This window comes from Natator depressus, chromosome 1 (genome assembly GCF_965152275.1).
Source record: "Natator depressus isolate rNatDep1 chromosome 1, rNatDep2.hap1, whole genome shotgun sequence".
Lineage (NCBI taxonomy): Eukaryota > Metazoa > Chordata > Testudines > Cheloniidae > Natator > Natator depressus.
The window spans coordinates 318,648,427-318,668,678 of NC_134234.1; the positions used below are offsets into that span (position 1 = coordinate 318,648,427).

General features: G+C 39.4%; 1 protein-coding gene across 1 annotated transcript in view; it reads right to left on the minus strand.

The window, feature by feature from the left end:
- Positions 1-2,106: 2,106 nt before the first annotated feature.
- Positions 2,107-20,252, minus strand: part of LOC141990543 (sucrase-isomaltase, intestinal-like) — a 45,801-nt gene continuing 27,655 nt past the window's right edge. Inside the window, 8 exon segments of the mRNA XM_074957893.1 lie at positions 2,107-2,259; positions 5,512-5,628; positions 6,523-6,690; positions 9,740-9,818; positions 11,323-11,440; positions 16,343-16,427; positions 16,508-16,624; positions 16,738-16,851. Of these exon segments, the coding sequence (XP_074813994.1) occupies positions 2,107-2,259; positions 5,512-5,628; positions 6,523-6,690; positions 9,740-9,818; positions 11,323-11,440; positions 16,343-16,427; positions 16,508-16,624; positions 16,738-16,851 (951 nt within the window).

The window sequence follows — 20,252 nt, forward strand, 5'->3', positions numbered from 1 at the left end:
TTAAAATAGTGGAGAGTTTGGGAGAGTATACTGAGTCAAAGGTTCATGTGCCTGAGGACTTGCTCCAGGCTCTACCTAATTGGGTGTGTGACAGAAAACTTTCAGTAAGAAACTTTGCTTGATAAAGACATTTATATTCTTATAAAAATTTGAAAGTGTTGCAAGAAGAAGGGATTTAAGAAGGGAACCCATTTATTTTTCTTCCTGCAACAATCCCACTACCTCAGACATAATAACAAATAACAAGCTATAATTTGATTTTTTAACAGGGTGTTTATAAAGGTGATTGCTTCAACAGACTGAAAACAAACAACACAGGTTATGTGTTTAGGGCTTTGCAGAGTGTATGTCAGGACATCGTCATAAACCAGGATTTTTGATTTTTAAATCTGTTTTTGATATCTGAGTTTATGTATTATAACCAATCCCAGTTCCATCCTTTGTAAAAGTTCGGAGTTTTCTGAATTGTCTGGCTGTTTTAATAGCTAAGATTTTTGGTTGTTTTTGAAGGCTTACCCTAATAAGTTTGTTTCTTTTAAATTCTCTTAATTCTAACCTCAAAAGCTTTTCACTTATTCAACAAGTTTTCTTTACTCTTGATTTAGCTGTAATAATATTAATACAAAGATAAAAATATCCTATGCAAGGGTGAGAGTAAGTGGGAAATCACAGGGAAGCAAATGTATCAAAAGGAGAAGATGAGAGTGTTTATGTTTAGGTATTTGATTTGCACATACAAATACCAGTTATATGTCTAATTGGCTGTTTGTACATACAAACACCACAGCTGATCTTGCAATCATGAGCATAAATTAGGCATGCAAATGAACTCACTCATGTTGAAAACGTAGGCCCTTCTACTCATGCCCCAATCTACTGTGTTTCTCATAGTCTATGAAAGCTAGTTAGCCTATACACATTTCCCACTGTTTGATGTTGTCCCACTTTTCCTTTTTTAAAGATATTAACCAAGTCTTGAATCTTAACATGCACATACAGTGTAGTCTTTAAAGCTGTTTGTCATAGACCATCACTTCAAGTCCTTTTCTAACTGTTGAGCTATTGAATTCTTTTATTATTTCATTGCCTCAGTGTGAGGCACTAAAACACAAAGCAGAATCCAACAGGCCACAGTTGTTGTATGTTATTTGCAATGACCACATGGCCAGATTCCATCATTGGAGATTTTTCAGCGCAGGCTGGACAAACACCTGTCAGGGATAGTCTAGATAATACTTAGTCCTGCCATGAGTGCAGGGGACTGGACTAGAGGACCTCTCGAGGTCCCTTCCAATTCCATGATTCTAAAACTATTGTTGGGAGGACATCTTTTAAAACACATCATTCACAGTAAGTCTTTGTGAACTAATAAGATACCAAAAGAAAACATATGCAGATTTCAGTTTTCTCTTCTATAAAGAAGAAAAATACTAAGTAAAATCCTACAATATTACCCTTAATGATTCTATTTAATTTCTCAAGAAATATCAGATCAAATCCATAGAACTTTTTTGTGCTACAAACATCTAAGTAACTTTAGATACTTGATTAATTCTACTGAAGCAATGAGACTGCTTTCAAATGCAAGCACTATGCCCAGTAATAAGCGACTGCAAGATCTGGCCCTGAAGTATTGATAGCAGAAGTGGAGAATAGATAGGACTACAAACTTCACATCACTGAAGACTACATGAGGGATTCTTTTATTAATGTGCATTAAATCACTGCTATTTACCCTTGATATGAATATCCAAAGAGCCCTAATGGTTAAAAGTATGGACAGAAACACTGTTAAGCAGAAATATTAAAAATAAATATTTGAAACATCATACAACCCATTCTATTAAACAAACACCTGGGAACTTTCCTCCATTGTTATTTATTTAAGGGGGCGGGAATATTGCTTTTAAAGTAAAATCTATGTTAAATGTTACATGAACGATGCAAAATATTTGTACTGTTTTACTGTAAACTTCTCTTGTTAAGGCAGAGGGATACAATTTTATCATTATTATTATTATCATCAAAATAAATATAAAATAATTGTTACACTGGATCTGCAATAAATATGAATACAATATGACAGATAGGAAAGAGACTGATAGCTTACTCATGCATTAATCCTCGCACCACTGTGTTTCCATGGACATGAGAGTCAAAGAATAAGGTGTACAAATAAGGCAACAGCGTGTATCTAATCAATAGTGTAGACCGAGCTATCTCAGCAAATTCTGCTCCAAACACTGCAGGGTCTTGCTCCTACCAAAGAAAAAGTTATTTGTTTTGTATTTAAGTTTACAAATATGCAATTATTACACAGAAAGTAGCCTGTCATAATTTAAGAAAAGCTTCTATTGACATGAACAGTCTACAGCTGAATGCTTAGAGTAAAAAAAAAACCCTAGACTAATAGTATAGAAAATAAGAAGAATCCAGTCTTACACTGATTTAGAAACCTTTTATTCCTAAATATATCTGTGAACGTCATAAGCCATGGACTTGATCCTTAGCGGTGCTGAGCACCCGCAATTGCCCTAAAGGTCACTAAAGTCATTGAGAGTTGTAGATTTTTAGGTCCTCTCAGGATCAGACTCTGTATATTTAGAAATCATTTCACCACTGAAATGCAGCTACCTCTGGGGTAGAATGTGTGAGATAAATGGAAAATGGATACTCAATATGCTGCCAAACAGAGGGAACAGGGAAATTCTTTTGGCCAAGACCATAGAGACAAACCTGTATGAAAAGCGCCTTGTGATTTTATGGCCTTTGGGTGAAATTGTGGCCCCACTGAAGTCAGTAGCAAAACTCCCATTGAATTCAATGGGCCAAGATTTCATCCTTATTTTTAAGAGGTCTCAACTTGGTTTGTTACTCTGCACTACAATTTTTGGATGCAAATAAATGCAGACCAAATATTTTGGGGGCACCTTAATTGAATCTAGACATCTACCTACCTGATTTCAAATCTACTTGATAGTTATGTCTTAATGACATCAATTATGCTTACAAATATTTGTGCATATAATTCTTAGGGCACAATAGGGTAGGCCATTACTAAAAGCCAGGTTGTGATTTGAAAGCAGTGCAGGAAATTTAGCTACACATTTTCCAGCAAATTTAATCGAAAATGTGTTCAGTCCCCTGCCCTGCTTTAAAAAGCTCAACCCTCATTCCTAAAATCTATACACAGAAGACAGGACTTCTATTTTTAAGGTTTTCTCAAAAAGACCTTCACTAGAAACTGTATGGCCTCCTCAGAAGGAGAAAGAGCAGATTCAAAAATTCACTGGATATTGTTGACCTGTTGTATTCAATGGATTCACTCTGCTATTTATTGAAGTTCATAGAAACTATGGACTGAGATCATGAAAAGGAGTTGTAAGACTCCATATCTGTTTTAAAAATTTCTCCTTAAATGAGTCAATTTCTCTTTAAAATACTGCATTATGAATTCCTGGAATAATGAAACATAAAAGGAACAGAAATAATAAAATTTTGCTTTTATGTTATCTAGTGTTTTTCAGGCAAGCATATTATTAAGCCGTGCAACATCCCTGTGAGTCAGACAAACCAGATGCTTAAGATCAAATTTTAATATTACACTTAAGTTATTTTTTAAGTTATTTTTACCCTCTCTTATACATACATCTGCATTAGTCAATAACCATGTTTCCTGCTGGTTTCTAAGCTCTGGAATGCCAGCTACTTTTTAAAAGTGGAATATTTTTACCACTTGGACAGCCCTAGTGTACAAATATTGTCTAAATACAGTAAAAATAGTCAGTCGCTGAGTCACTCAAAGCTCCCTGCAAATCAGACTTTTACAAAAAATGAACAGAACTGTTTTATGATTTTTAACAGTACAAGAAAGAATTAATTCTAGTTGCTCAATTCACTTTTTCTTGAATTGGCATGTAGTAATTTGAGTGTGTGGGGGGAACATCATGTGGGCCCTATTCTGCAGCCCTTACTAATGCCTTACTCCTCAAATGGATCCATCAACATAAGGATGACGGAATTGGGCCCTTGACCTACTTATTTATGAGTTGATAAGCTACAGCCTTCATGAAGAAAGCACTCATGTAGCCATATGTTTATATTTCCATTGTATGCACTCATGTTTGACATGCAAATTAACTACCAACCTGTATGTAGACTACAAATATACTCTCATGTAGGTCAAACACAATTTTACATTTTCATGCACAAACGGGTGCATGCACAAGTGCAAATCAGATAACTATAAATCTAAATACAGTGGACACCCTACACACAGAATATTTACCCACAGTAGTATCTGAAAAACCAGACATTTCCTATTCTAATTATAGGGAAATACTTTGATATTTCCTATGCCATTGGAAGGTAAATATGGGGGCAAGTCTTGACTTTTTAATAGCAACCATTGTGCCTGTTTCCATGTGCAATTGCCCAATTTTTAAAGGCACATACCCATTTGTGCAGGCAAATGTGAATGCTTGTGGGTGCCCCTGTTACATCTGCCTTTAAAAATCTGGCCTTGCAGCAAAATGAAAGTGAACGGTCACAACATGAACTCCATCTTTGCACATTTCATCTTACAAAAGTAAAAACAGCCTCTTGTAACAGCAGAATCTTTCTTGTTACAGCACAGTGGAGAAATATAATGTATATCCAAAGACCAGAGGACCTTCAACCTTTCAGCAGCTAGAAACAACATGATATTTCTTTCTAGCTGAGATAAGAGCTAGAATGAGTATATGGATACAGAGTTAGATTTGATCATGCGCTTTTTCAGTTATGAATTCAGTTTAGTTGCTTTTTTTCAGATTTCAATTATTCTAGGCTAACTGTTGTTCCTGCTGCTACTGTCCTTGAAGTTTCTAATGTATAAGAAATATAATTTGTCCAAAATTTCTAATTATGATATATGTCTGAAGCTTACTTTAAGATAATGCAGGCTGTACCCTGTCTACCCCTTCCTGTAATGTATGTTAAAAGGTGAACATAAAAGCATTTTAAAAACATTCTAAGCAAATAAAAGGATATCTTATATGTTCATATTTTAAAATTACAACCAAACAATAATTTATGGGCAGGAGATAATCGCAAATCTGTTCCTCCTTCATTTGCCTTCAAATAATTGTTTCCCTGCAATACTTGATAACATCACTAACACCTAAAAGAGAACAGGAAACAAAAACTAGGGTGTTGGTAGGTAAATCATGGAGGAAGTGATTTTTATCTACATTTTTGTAATTGTAAACTGTGAACAAATTTATTTCTATGCAGCTTTGGGATATTAGACTTTTTTTTTAAAGTTTCCATCCATTTTTAAATTATGGGAATGCATAACAATCCCTTCTGTGCGTGACATCTGATAGCACTGCACCATATAAAACATTCCTGTTCACCCAACAAGGATTTACTCACAAAAATGCAGAATGATTTCTGAGAGTACAATTTAAATATTACAGTGATGAATATGAAAATCAAGGGCTGCGGCATTTAGTAGCTTTGCTTTCTTACCATCTGGCCCTCTCCATTATGATTTCTGGAGAAAGGATAAAATGAACCAAGTTGCATCCATCGTAAGCAGAGTTCATAAGTTGTATCAAGGAGAAACCCACAGATATCAGCACCAATCTGAAGAAACATAATACTTAAATAAGTGCTCATGAGTGTGAATAAGAGTTGCACAGTCAGGCCCTGAATCAATGTTACAGTGAAACCTGTTAATAAAGGTCAACAAAAGGACAGCTATTTTTCTGGTGATTTTATCAGGTGGTCCCACAATACATGATGATGGAAAAAAATTTGCAGGGACTGAGAATGTCAATATAGATTTGACTACATTTTAATAATTGTATTATTTCTTCAGGTTTCAGAGTAACAGCCATGTTAGTCTGTATTCGCAAAAAGAAAAGGAGTACTTGTGGCACCTTAGAGACTAACCAATTTATTTGAGCATGAGCTTTCGTGAGCATCCGATGAAGTGAGCTGTAGCTCACGAAAGCTCATGCTCAATTAAATTGGTTAGTCTCTAAGGTGCCACAAGTACTCCTATTATTTCTTCAATTCAGCTTGCAAAATTAGAAATATATTTTGGAATATGAATGATGAAACATATATCAGGAAGGAAATCTATTTTTGCTGGTGTAATGCAGACCCTGGTTTTGGGCAGGTAGGATCAAAGCTGGGACCTCTGGAGCTTAGTGCATGAGCTTCTACCACATGACCTAAAAGCCAACTGGCTGTTAGCTAAGGCTGTAGAGCAGACTCAATCGCTTTCTCTTTAAGTGGTCTTGGTGCCACTAGATGGGACAGAACACCACACCCAGAAGGTGTGTGGGTTACACTGGCACATCACACAATTGTTTCATATGAGAATCTTTGATTCTTCTTTAACTAGAAAAAATTGACAAAGTTAAATTTAATCAGCACCTGCTTGCCATATCAAGCATTTCATTTAAGCAAACATTTGGATTAATTTCAAATGGTATTATGTATGAAACAGTGAGAGCCTTTAGACAGACTTACATATGGAATCCCAAAGAGATTAAATTCCAACATTCCAATTATTGACATGTGCATATCTTTCCAGCGTGAAAAGTTGTCACCTAGCCAGTGACCGGAATATTTCCCACTTCCGACAAATGTAGAACGACTCAGAACGAATGCTCGCTTTCCAGTGGCTTCTGAACAGCACTGGGAAAAAATGCATAAACATACAGTGAAGAAAACCCAGCTCAAGCAGTTTTCACATTATAAGCTTAATTCTGAAGTCCCCATATAGGCAAATTTTCGTTAAGGTCAATGAGAGTTTTATCCATATAATAACTGTTATTGTGGTCCGTTACATTCTTGAGTCATGTAAAATACAGAAATCAATACTGCATCCTTGTAAAGAAAAATAACAACCATAAGTTGGTAAGAATGTATGTCATGATTGTCATGCAGATCATGGAATCCATGAAGTTTAGGGTCGTGTACTCATTCAGGTTCCTCATGAATCTGAATGTATGTGAATAAGAACATAAGAATCTCTCACGATTTGTGTTTATGTTCTTCTGAGGCTTGGTTTTCCCTCAGAGAGCCATTTATCAGGTTGAAATAAAACTAGAGCAGGTCTTGTTGTGGAATTTCCACCATCCAGAAACTGAAACATACTATGAGAAGACCAGATCTCTCAATAGTTTGATACTCCAAAAGCTCCCCAAATTTAAAAAAAAAAAAAAAAAAGCCAGTGAGAAACATATACACACAAATACAAGGAAACGTACAAATACTGGAACTTGTGTCATCCCTACTTATATTCATGTTTCGTTTTAGTTTAAGATGTCCGTGTTGTTTGGAAATGTTGTGCAAATAAGTTAGCAAGTTAGTTGTGGGTGAGAGACTGAGTGAAAATGGGACAATGCTTAAATAAGCAGGTAAAGTGAGTTAGACTCATAGACTTTAAGGTCAGAAGGAACCATTGTGATCATCTAGTCTGACCTGCACATTGCAAGCCACGAAACCTCACCCACCCACTCCTGTAATAGACCCCTAACCTCTGGCTGAGTTACTGAAATCCTCAAATCAGAGTTTAAGGACATAAAGTTAAAGAGAATTCACCTAGTTTAAACATGGAAGTGCACCGTTCTCCATGCTGCAGAGGAAGCTGGAAATCCCTCGGGGGTCTCTGCCAATCTGATATGGGGGAAAATTCCTTCCCAACCCCAAATATGGTGATCAGTTAGACCCTGAGCATGTCCACACTACTTGAGCGTGCGTAGGTGTTGGATGAAAGTCCAGGTGATGAGTTGTCCAAATTTTACACCCAAAACAAACTATAGGACTGCACAGAAGGCTAATAGAGTGAGGTACTTGGCAAGAACACGGTCAGACAAAGAACCAGGCTAGTGAACTCACCATGAAGGCCCCCTGAAAATTCTGGACTATCAAGATTTGACAGGGCACTACATAAAGGAAAGAGGGTGGCTGCAAAGCAACACCTAAACTTTAAGACAGTACTCTTTCGGGGACACGGAAGGAGGAGGGAAATTAAAAATCTGGATGAACATGGAGACTTACATAATGGGAAAGAAGGGACAGCAGTGGTTAAGTACCCAAAATATGAGGTGTCCCCAAAATATTTCATAAAGTTGCAAAGTCATTGCAAAAGTAGGGCAAAATTCTCTTCTCAGCTCCACGCAGAAGTACTCAGCTCCAATATCTGCGGTCCTTACATGTACAGAACTCCTACTGAGATCAAAATTTATCTGCAATTATAGGAAGAGCGAAGACTGAAACTGAGAAATATTATGCGGATCTTAGAGGAGAAATGTTGCCATAGTTTGTTACTGCAGAGTATGCCCCTGTCTTTTCATAATATTTATGATGACTTCTGATGTTATCAAGACTCCTCCCAAAATTACCATGTCTAATCTATAGCCTTGACAATAAACTCTAATATCTATATTCATATTGCTATTAGTAAGTCTGACACCCCTCTACATTTATATGGTTATCCAGGCTCATGTCTTTTCCCATAACATTCACTGTATAAAAATAATTGTACTATTTTGCTTTTAATATAGGAATTTGTTTATGTAGTACTATTAGATAATAAAGTATTAGAATATCAGGGTTGGAAGGGACCACAGGAGGTCATCTAGTCCAACCCTCTGCTCAAAGCAGGACCAATCCCCAATTTTTGCCCCAGATCCCTAAATGGCCCCCTCAAGGATTGAACTTACAACTCTGAGTTTAGCAGGCCAATGCTCAAACCCCTGAGCTATCCCTCCCCTCAACCACAGACTATGGCTTTGATGGCAAGTATAAAGCCAAATGGAAGTAACAAACAAGCACCAAATCAAACTATGAAAGAAATCTTGAGTTATGCTAAACAAAATGCATCCTTCCTTTCACTGATTTCCCCCCATTTCCTGTCCTGGTAAAACACTGAAAGTTAGGAACCCAAATTCTATTCAATTTCACTTAGATTTGGGCACCTAACTCCTTAGGCTCCCTGGAAAACTGCAGCCTAGATTATTAATACTTTTGTGTATTATCCTCATCAGTTTCCCTTATTAATGAGATTTGCACAAAAGTGCTGGCACACACGTTTATATAAGTGATCTAAGTATTTTACTGTACTGGCTCTTTAACTGGCATAGATTTTTCAAAATGTGTTATGTTGACATTTCTAGAACAAATGGATTGGTTTTCATACAAATAAACAAATAAATAAACATTAAGCTTATGGGCTAACCACTGCAAGGCGTGCAATGCCTGAAACGCAATGGAATCGGTATGGTTCTGTTGTTCAAGGGGGCCAGTTGATGGAGCGGCCACATAAAACAAGACTCCAGGTCTCTTTTAGAAGTAACATCCTGGAGCATTACTGGCAAAGAAATCTGCCTTCCCTAAACCTTAGTATAGGTCTCCTCAAATAATCCAGCTTTATGTGTGGGGCAAATTACTGGTCCACACTTGCAACACAGTGCTGAGTTGTAGTAATGGGTGGAAAACAATAAACTAGAGCTGGTTGACTAGTTTGTAACAAACAATTTAACAAGTTTTACCACTTTGTGAGTCATCACAGAACCAAATCTGATTTTCTCAAATACATTTGTTTGAAGTTATTCACAGAACATCATCTGTGGATAATTCTCGGGCTGTAAATTGTGTGAGAGCTGATTGTTGCAAGTATTCAGTGTTCAAAAGCCATCCTATTTGACTGGAAACAGATCACATGACAGGTTTCTCTTACCTGATTGGATTTCTTAGAATCAGATTTTAGATACAAATACTCATGATTATTACTTTGTAATTCAATTTCTGCAAATATTCTGCAATATATGCAGTTTTGATAAACATTCCTGCCAGTAACATCATTTACTAGATTATTATTTGTGGAAAGTGAATGCAAAAGGGGCATGAACACAGCCATGGAAGACATTTGTTTTTAAAAAATCCAAATGAATATTATCGGAATATTGTTTGCAGTATTTGCCCAGTTCTACTGCACACCCTGCTTCTCTTTTTAGATGCATTAGGAGCTACTTTATATTTTGAAAATGATTTTTCTGTCTTCAAGAATTCTTTGTGTTTGGTTGAATAAAATGTTTGTATTTCTCATGAACAGTGCTATTTTTCAGAAGCAGGAGGATGGCTGAGAAAGGCACTTTTGTGTGGTGCTATGTTTATGAAGCTGAAATGAGACAGATATGAAAAGGGCCAAAACTGGCCTTTACTTTCTGTGTTAGGTCTGTACAGCTGACACAGCATGCAGAGCACACAGGCTTACTGTTTGCGAGGGACTGCCTTGTGGGTGGCAGAATACTTGGTTATAAAGCCTCAGGGCAGTTTTTCAGATGTGGAGGTGGACTGAAGGATAGGCTCCTTTAATATCCTAAACACCAGGATGTGAGATTGTGGGCCACATCTGAATTCTCTACCGAGCTCTCTCTGGCACAGAGACTGTGTATTCTTATGTGGTTGTACAGAAAGTAGCAGAATGATGGGGCCCACACTACCGTTAGTAAATACTAATGTTAAGACTGAGTAAAAACAACATAAGGATGCCAGGTTTTGGCTCTTTATTAGTACAACAAAAAGAATTGTGTCTAACCTCAATTTGTACTGAAAACAAGCATGATGTGCCCATTTGATTTTTCTTTTTTGACAGTCTAAAAAACATATCCAACCTTTGAACTAACTCTAGTTTCATAGTGACAGATAACGTTAGTCTGAAATAGCTCAGAGTTTTCCAGCTGCAAAAATGATAATTTTTACATTAACCTATAACTGCAATGCAATGTAACTCCACCATTCAGAATGCCCTTTGGGTTTTCCTTGCCACATCACAGACTTATGCCAAAAAATAATATACTCTCCAGGCAAGTCAAGACACGTCCATGAAAAGAGGATTTTTGTTATCTTGGGAGTCTATGTTTTTGATTCTTCCTCTAAAGTAATAAATACTCCTTTACATATGACATCATAATTAGCTGCTATGGGAAATGGTTGTGAAGTCACTAGATCTTATTCTGTAGCTGATGTGTGAGGAGAACTTTCACAGAAGTCACTGAACTTCTCAGTTTAGTTTCACATGAGTAACAGCTGAAGAATTAGGCCCTATCAGAATTAGGCCCTTTCACTTTATCTGAAATAAATTAACATGACAGAAGCAAAGATTCTGATTCCTTGAAATTGTCCTTAGTACATAAAAAGCAAAGAGAACTAAACAGATATTTCTAAGTAGAGCCCATTTCAAAGTTTCCCATGTAACATCAGCTGTTCTTAAATTCTTGTTTAAACTGCATGTTTAGAAGGAGATATTTGATGACTTACACAAAAGTTGGTTGTGTCTGTGATCAGCCAAAGAGAGAATGTGTGTTATAATAATCCCCCAGATAAGTTTTTGAGTCTGGACATAATGTCTTCTGAGCCAGAGAGTAATCGATAATTCCTGAGAATGACATGTAAAGTTAGAGAATTATTCAGATCAAATTTCAAACCTCTTCACAATTGTATTCAATGAAGAAATACTACAATATAGAACAAAATCCTAAAGATTTTAAAAGGAATAAAAGATGAAGCACTGCAGGATCTATTCTTTTTTGATTGCTGTGTGTTTAAAGATAATAGTGACAAACCTTCTTCTAGATGGACATAGCATAGGGTTGCCAACTTGGTAATATTTAAAACCAGACACTCCAGCAGGAGTGCCAGAACCTCCTCTGCTTTGCCTCTTCCCCCGATGTCCCACTCCATTCACTCGTCTTCCCCCTACCCCCCCGTTGCTCGCTGCTTTTCCCCTCCCACCCACTGCCCACCCAGGTCAGGAGGGACTCACTTGCAGAGCCGGGCCTGGGAGCTGCAAGCGCCTGACACAAGCTGAGTAGTGGCTGGCGCAGGTGATGGCCCGGCACCTCCCTGCCTCCCCCGCCTCCAGTAACCGGACTTTGGGTGTCCAATCAGGACATCTGACCGGACACTGTCAGGTTCCCATTTTGATTAGACTTTCCAGTCAAAAACCAGGCACCTGGAAACCCCTAGATATGTTATGTTCAAAGGGATGTTTCTATTGAGTATGCTGTGTTAATGTAGTCCAGTTCTATGCCTAGAAAATCAGATCTTTTAGAAAGGTAATGTAGATTCAAATACTAACACACAAAAGGAAAAATCACTGAATCAATAATAATCCTACAGGGTGACACTTGTTTCCTATTGAGTGACAAACTTTAGTAAATTCCAGTGTCAAACAAAAATAAAAATGCAAAGGCACAAAGACCTTGCATAATTATTTGAAATCATGGGTCCTCAATTTGCATATCACTATCATTGTAGATGGCAATTAAGCAGTGTGACTCGGAAGGCCTCTGTGACAGAGTAAGAATTCATAACTAGGCTCAAATCCTGCCTCTCTTTCCCTGCAGCATGTCGGACTTAAAAGACAGTGGAACTAGTGGAGCCCATGCTACTGTATGTTTGAAATTACTACAAAATGTAATCTCCAGTATCTGAAACCATATTAGCATGTCCTCTCTACTCTCCTTCTAGCGCTAGAATCTTTATGATTGGATCCTTTGACACAACAGGCTGTAAAGTCTCCATTGTGGCTGAATTGCATGTGGAATCATTTAATTTACAGTCAATTTCCAAGTAATTTGACAGACAATTCACTAGTTATGGCTAAGTGTAATATTCTGGTGATAAGTAAGTATCAGTTCTGCCCTGCATAAGAAACAAAGGGAAATGTAAAATAAAATTACCAAGACAGAATCCTATTATCATGATTCATTCTTATTTTAAATACTGCAAAGCCTCCTTGATTTCTGCCTCGATCATACAGCTTATTTTCACAATTGTATATTAATCCACAACTTAAGGGGGTTTTTATAGAAAATTGCTTTTTAAGGGCCAGCTTTTCAATCTTCGGCCTCCATTTTTATGGGTTCAGATTACAGGTGCAAATAATTGTGGGTACAGTTGAGATAACAGTGGCTAAGTTTGTTATATGTGAATGCAAAGCAGCTTAGATATTTCAGTGACCTTATTTGTGGGTACAATTAATGCCAACAACAAAAGAGGCATACTTAAGGTGACTATGGAAAACCTTTAAGGGCTTGATCTTTGAAATCAGTGGGGAGATTGGCCTGGGTAGCAGTGGTAGGATGTGTGTGTAATAGTTAAGTTCAACAAACTCCTACAAATAGAGGAGCAGGGTGAGAATCTTCTTGACATTTCCAGTTTAAAAAATTTCTATTGTTTTCAGTATTTTACAATCTTTAATAATATTGTACTTTTGCTGTGTTTCATTCATGAGTTTGTTCAGTGTCCTGAGCACCTCAGTGAGGGAACAGGAGATTTAAAAATAAAAATTTATGTTACAAAGCATCCATATTGGAGTGCAACAGAGAAAAACAAAGTAAAAATATCCAATATTTCACTGCCAACAATGAACTATATCAGCTGCCTGCTGCCAGTTAGGCTTGCTAGCACAGCAGGGGTCTGTTGGTGAAATGCTGACTAGATTAATTGCTGGATTGTTGGCACCAGCTGCAGGGCTTCTGGTTTCCTGGGATATAGTTTTAACACCAGGCATGTTGGGTACTGGAAGAGGTTTGTCCACCCCATCACTCTCATACAACTTTATTAGAACCTATCTTCCTGAGAGAAGTGTTGCCAAGGATACAGAGATAACTACAGTGGTTACTTTTTTGGAAAAGTGCCTAGGAATCTTGACCTTTCATCACAGATGGGCTGAAGTTTAACCTCTCACATCCAAGTGACACCTACAGCACAACATAGAGGGCCCGATCCAAAGCCCATTCAAGGCAGTAGAAAGATTCCTACTGACTACAGTGAGGTTTGGATCAAGCCTTAGAACTACACAAAACTCATGATTCAGTTCACACACGTTTACCGCAAAATCAGAGAATTCAGGGGGGAAATGGCAATTGGGAACTACATGCTATTTTAATGAAATTGCACCAGTACAAAACAGCAACAAATTTGCCTAGCCGTAGTTCGACTTTAATATTTGGGGGAGTTGGGGGAGGGCTCCAGTCAGGCCAATGGGCCACACGTGGGGGGAGGGCAAATTCCACGCCTGCCTAAGGCGTGCAATTTGGGGGGACAATGCCCCCCGCTCTCTCCCCCAAACTATGCCCATGACAATTTGCCCTAAATTTGCTCCCTTGCCTGGCAGAAAAGTGGTTTTCAAGCCTTGCATACCACAACCCAAAGAAAAAAATATTCTGGGATGGCAGTGTATTCCCTTCCTAGAATAGAATTTCATTACTGCCTATATTCCATGATCTACACCAGCGGTTCTCAAACTTCATTGCACCCCCGACCCCCTTCTGACAACAAAGGACGACCCAAGGAGGGGGGACCAAAGCCTGACCCTGCCTGAACCCCACTGTCCCATGTGGGGTGGGGTCAAAGCTGAAGCCCAACAGCTTGAGCCCCAAGCAGGGGGCCCATAACTCTGCGCCCCAACGCCAAGGACTGAAGCCCTCAGGCTTCAGCTTCAGCCCTGGGAGGTGGGGCTTGGGCTTCGGCCCTGGTCAGTGGGGCTTGGGCTTCGGCCCCAGGCTCCAGCAAGTCTAACTTCAGCCCTGGTGACCCCATTAAAATGGGGTCATGACCCACTTTGGGGTCCAGACCCACAGTTTGAGAACTGCTGATCTACACGTTGCCTAATGATAAAGTCCTGGCTGCTTAGTGAGCCAGTAAAAGTGCATCTGTGAGGCATTGTTTTAGCCAATGTGAAGGGAATAAAGGAGCCTTTAAGATTACTAATAAGAGATCTCCTCACTGAAATACTAGTAGAACTAGTACTTTGTGCTGATTGTAAGATTGTGTGTGTATCTGTGCAAGTTATTTTGATGCTAAATTCAGGAACCTCTTGTGAGGTGACATTGACTTGAGAGTGATATACCCTTGTCCCATACAATGTCACAAGTCAAACTTGTAATAAAACTTACAGTGTTCTCACATTAAAGCAACACTGTATTCACACAACGTGGGAGAAGAGAATTCACACACTTCCTGAGGGAATTCACAGGGGGTTCTGCAAAGCATCTAAGCACTTCCAAAGAAATTCCACAGACTTGTGCAGCACACACGGCTGCTATTGCTGTATATACATAGAGAATTTGACACATTTTCAAATCTTTGTAATATTTTTCCCTCCCATATAAAATATGGACTTGAAATACCTAAGTTTTCTTCCTGCTGCTTGTGATTTAGAGAGCCACTAAGGGCTTAATTACGGTTGAAAGCTGTAGCCCACAGTAGGGGAAAGGGCAGGGGGCCAATCTGCAGAAGGAATTCCCGGAGCTCACCTGTGTGCCTCTAAGGGCAGCAGAGGAGCACAGCTTCTGTGCCACTGTGGCTGGATCACTGTTTCTTGAGTGCCCTCTCTTGGCCTGGGGTGGCTCTACAGCAGCTCTGACTCAGTTTCCTCTCCTCCGGGCTTCTCAGATAAACCCCCCACAGCCTGGTTTAGCTACTCCAATGGCTTAGCCCGAGTCATTTTACAATAATCCTCCCCTTCTGGGGTATACCAGTCCAAAAACAACAAACACAAAAATCCACCACAGAGTCTACAGCCCAGTCTCAAGCTGGGCCCAGCTCCTGCATTCCTGAGGGTCTGCTTCTCAGACACTCTTCTGAAATCCCTCTAGCTCAGTTTTCAGTCTTTCCTGAGCTCTTTTCAGTCTCTGTCCCCCTCAGACCCACCTAGACTCCTTCAAGTTGCCACTGGATCTTTTGCTGCAACTCCCATGTTTTCCATCTTGGAGTCTTTCTGCTCTTCCTTCGTTGCAAGAAACTTTACCTAGGCCTCCTATCTTTCACTAGGAGGCCTAATTAAAGCACCTCACGAGCAAGTTACATGACCTTTCTTCTTCTCCTCATCTGGGGAAGCAAGCTAATTGTGTCACAGATGGGGGTGGGTCCATCTCTGCTTAAAGGGGCCAGCCACCCAGTGACAGCTATCCTTTCACAGGTTGCAGGGTGCACTTTTTTCCTAGCTCTGCTGACCAGTGTGCGTGATGAGGCCATACAAAAGACCATGGGGTGGTAATACCAGCAGTAGCACTAGCTTGAAGCAGGTCTTTCACTTGGAGAAGTGCAAGGAATGCCATTTGCTTAGCCCTCTGGCACAGTCGCCAGACTGACTGAAGAATGTTTTTATGCTTTCTCCCCCTTAAAGGCTGGGGACAACTGAACCTTAAATGATTATGTAACTGAATCCATACTGATGGCACAATAGGCAAGTAAAGATGGAAAACAAGAAACTTTGCACTGTTTGAGGAAATAACCAATCCAGATAAAGAGTTTTTTAAAAGTCACTTACTAGGAACATAAGGAGGGTAGTTGAGGTCATTAAGAGCACAGCCTGGGTACTGGCCAGTTCCAAAATTGGCTGGTTCATTCATATCCTTAAATAAAAAGTTTTACATATGTACAAGTTGTCTTCTTTATTTTGGAAAAAAGAGAAGGAAAATATACTCAGACATACAATCCAGAGCCCATCATAGTCAAGGATAGTTTTGAACTCAATACACATCTGGATCCACCAGTCAGCTGTCCTGGGATTAGTGTAGTCAGGAAACACCGAATCTCCTGGGGGCCATGCCTGGAATTGACCGTAAGTATTTGATTAACATATTGTGACTTTTGATTTTGAAGAGTCGCTAACACTGAAAAACAACACTGCTACCTACATATAGGATAATTTAATAAACCAACCTTGCCAACAGCTGGAGTTACTCCATCAGAATTGTTCACCCAGATTCCCATTTCTTGTCCAAGTTCATAGGGCCAATAAGTACCTGGTGCTTCATCCTTAGTTAGGAAAGGATCCTAAAAAAAATGGTATTCCTAGGATTATGATAAGCACTATGATAACAGCTACTTTCATTACTTCTTTTCAGAATAATTTAGCAGATATAGCTAATGTAGATTGTATTAATATTAGATTAAAACTACATTAAAATGGAGTTAAAGTTGAAAGTACCTCTCAGTACAAAACCAAACATTATAATCCCTGGAATTTCAGAGTGAATGGACATCATCCAATACATTTAAGAAATGTCAGTGCTTGTGATTCTATATTAGATTAAACTGATTTTAAAGAAGCATTATAATTTTTCTCTTTCCCCCTGACCCCCATCATGGTGTCACTATTTGGCAGAGATAAGCTTGTTTGGGTACCCAGTTGTGCCTTTCCTTAATACAACACCTTAATATGTCTGCATTTTTTTAAGTTCAACCTTAAATCTGAATTTCCTGACTTTATAACACTTGATTCTGGGATAATTACAACAGCCCTGTAACATATTTTACCCTAAATTACTGATATATATTCTCAACCTTAACTCCACTTTAACATAAATTTTGTCTGGGAACTTCCATTTCATTAAGAGTTTCATTCATGAACACTAAACAAGAAATTCAAAGGGAATGTTACTATGTAATATTTCCAGTGATTTGAAGATATGAGGTATCAACCTTAAATCATTTTTTAAATGCTCACTTCAGATTCACCAGTACACTCTGGCTTCTTTATGCCATGTTGGAGAGTTCAAAGAAACCAGGAATGTACATCTCAGCGTCACCTCTCCTGTCCTCCAAATATCTCTGCTTCTTGCACCTCCTTACATTCCCCCTGCACATACACTCTAGCCCAGTCACCCCTCCCTCCTGTACTCCACATTTCTCTGTATATACATACACATATATATACACACACACATATATACACACACACACATATCCCCTTCCCCTGCCCTTCTACACCCCATATATTCCTTTGTATACATATACAATGCACACTTAAACACACAAGTTTTTCATTTCCTCCTGCCCTACCTTTCAAAATGGCGACCATCTCCCATTGTTTTAATGGATGAAATGCAAAGCTTCCCTCAGTAGCAAGCCCTCTTTCAAATGGCCACTGTTTCCCATTTTTTCAAAGGTTTCAGAGTAGCAGCCGTGTTAGTCTGTATTCGCAAAAAGAAAAGGAGTACTTGTGGCACCTTAGAGACTAACAAATTTATTTGAGCATAAGCTTTCATGAGCTAGAGCTCGCTGAATGTATCCGATGAAGTGAGCTGTAGCTCACGAAAGCTTATGCTCAAATAAATTTGTTAGGCTCTAAGGTGGTACAAGTACTCCATTTTTTCCAAGAGGGTGAAGCCAAGCTGCCTTTAGAGAAGATGGTGGCCCACTGTGTTGTCAGGAACACTGAGGACCAGGCGAATGGAGAAAGTAGCCATCTTTGCTCAGGCAGTCTCAGTCCAGTTGAGAGTAAAAGGAGATAGATGATCTTTTCAATTCTTCCTTATGTGGGGGCTACTGTCCCCTCAATAACATTTGGGAAAAATGGAAGATTACAGCCATTTTGAAATGTGACGGTTCTTTGTGAGTTAGAATCATAGAATCATAGAATCATAGAATATCAGGGTTGGAAGGGACCCCAGAAGGTCATCTAGTCCAACCCCCTGCTCGAAGCAGGACCAATTCCCAGTTAAATCATCCCAGCCAGGGCTTTGTCAAGCCTGACCTTAAAAACCTCTAAGGAAGGAGATTCTACCACCTCCCTAGGTAACGCATTCCAGTGTTTCACCACCCTCTTAGTGAAAAAGTTTTTCCTAATATCCAATCTAAACCTCCCCCATTGCAACTTGAGACCATTACTCCTCGTTCTGTCATCTGCTACCATTGAGAACAGTCTAGAGCCATCCTCTTTGGAACCCCCTTTCAGGTAGTTGAAAGCAGCTATCAAATCCCCCCTCATTCTTCTCTTCCGCAGACTAAACAATCCCAGCTCCCTCAGCCTCTCTTCATAAGTCATGTGCTCTAGACCCCTAATCATTTTTGTTGCCCTTCGCTGGACTCTCTCCAATTTATCCACATCCTTCTTGTAGTGTGGGGCCCAAAACTGGACACAGTACTCCAGATGAGGCCTCACCAGTGTCGAATAGAGGGGAACGATCACATCCCTCGATCTGCTCGCTATGCCCCTACTTATACATCCCAAAATGCCATTGGCCTTCTTGGCAACAAGGGCACACTGTTGACTCATATCCAGCTTCTCGTCCACTGTCACCCCTAGGTCCTTTTCCGCAGAACTGCTGCCTAGCCATTCGGTCCCTAGTCTGTAGCGGTGCATTGGATTCTTCCATCCTAAGTGCAGGACCCTGCACTTATCCTTATTGAACCTCATCAGATTTCTTTTGGCCCAATCCTCCAATTTGTCTAGGTCCTTCTGTATCCTATCCCTCCCCTCCAGCGTATCTACCACTCCTCCCAGTTTAGTATCATCTGCAAATTTGCTGAGAGTGCAATCCACACCATCCTCCAGATCATTTATGAAGATATTGAACAAAACCGGCCCCAGGACCGACCCCTGGGGCACTCCACTTGACACCGGCTGTCAACTAGACATGGAGCCATTGATCACTACCCGTTGAGCCCGACAATCTAGCCAGCTTTCTACCCACCTTATAGTGCATTCATCTAGCCCATACTTCCTTAACTTGCTGACAAGAATACTGTGGGAGACCGTGTCAAAAGCTTTGCTAAAGTCAAGAAACAATACATCCACTGCTTTCCCTTCATCCACAGAACCAGTAATCTCATCATAAAAGGCGATTAGATTAGTCAGGCATGACCTTCCCTTGGTTCTCTGTAATAGAACAATATTCTTCAGACTCTGCTGAAGGAGCAACTTTTAGTTATGAAGAATAACAGGAAAAAATTATTTATTAGTTCTAGAAACAATTCTTCAAATGTAGACTACTGTACATTATTTCAGTGAGTTTTAATTATAAGGGAAGTTTGAAGAATCTGTGATATTCCATTATTAAGATCATGAGGGACAAAAAAAAGATTTGATAACAACTGTAAATTTCTCAAAAGGCTTCTGTGATTGGGTGTACCTAGCCCTTTCAAGCCCCCTGCTAGAGGCCCTGCTGTCTTACCACATTCCACGCTAGGAAGGAGCAGTAGAGGTGAGCCTGCCAAGAGATGTTGCATACGAGCAGCCAATCAGAGCTCAGCAGGCTCAGATAAAAGGAGCTTCAGGGCATTAGCAGGTCAGTTCCTGGTGGGACAAGAGGAGCAAGGAAGGGTGCTCAGTGCTGGTCACAGGAGCTCAAGAAGAGAACCAGAAGATAGGCTCTGGTGATACTTGCATTCATCAAGGAGGAAGAATTTAAGAACTTCAGCCATTAGGTCAGGGTGAAGAGAAAGAGGCTACG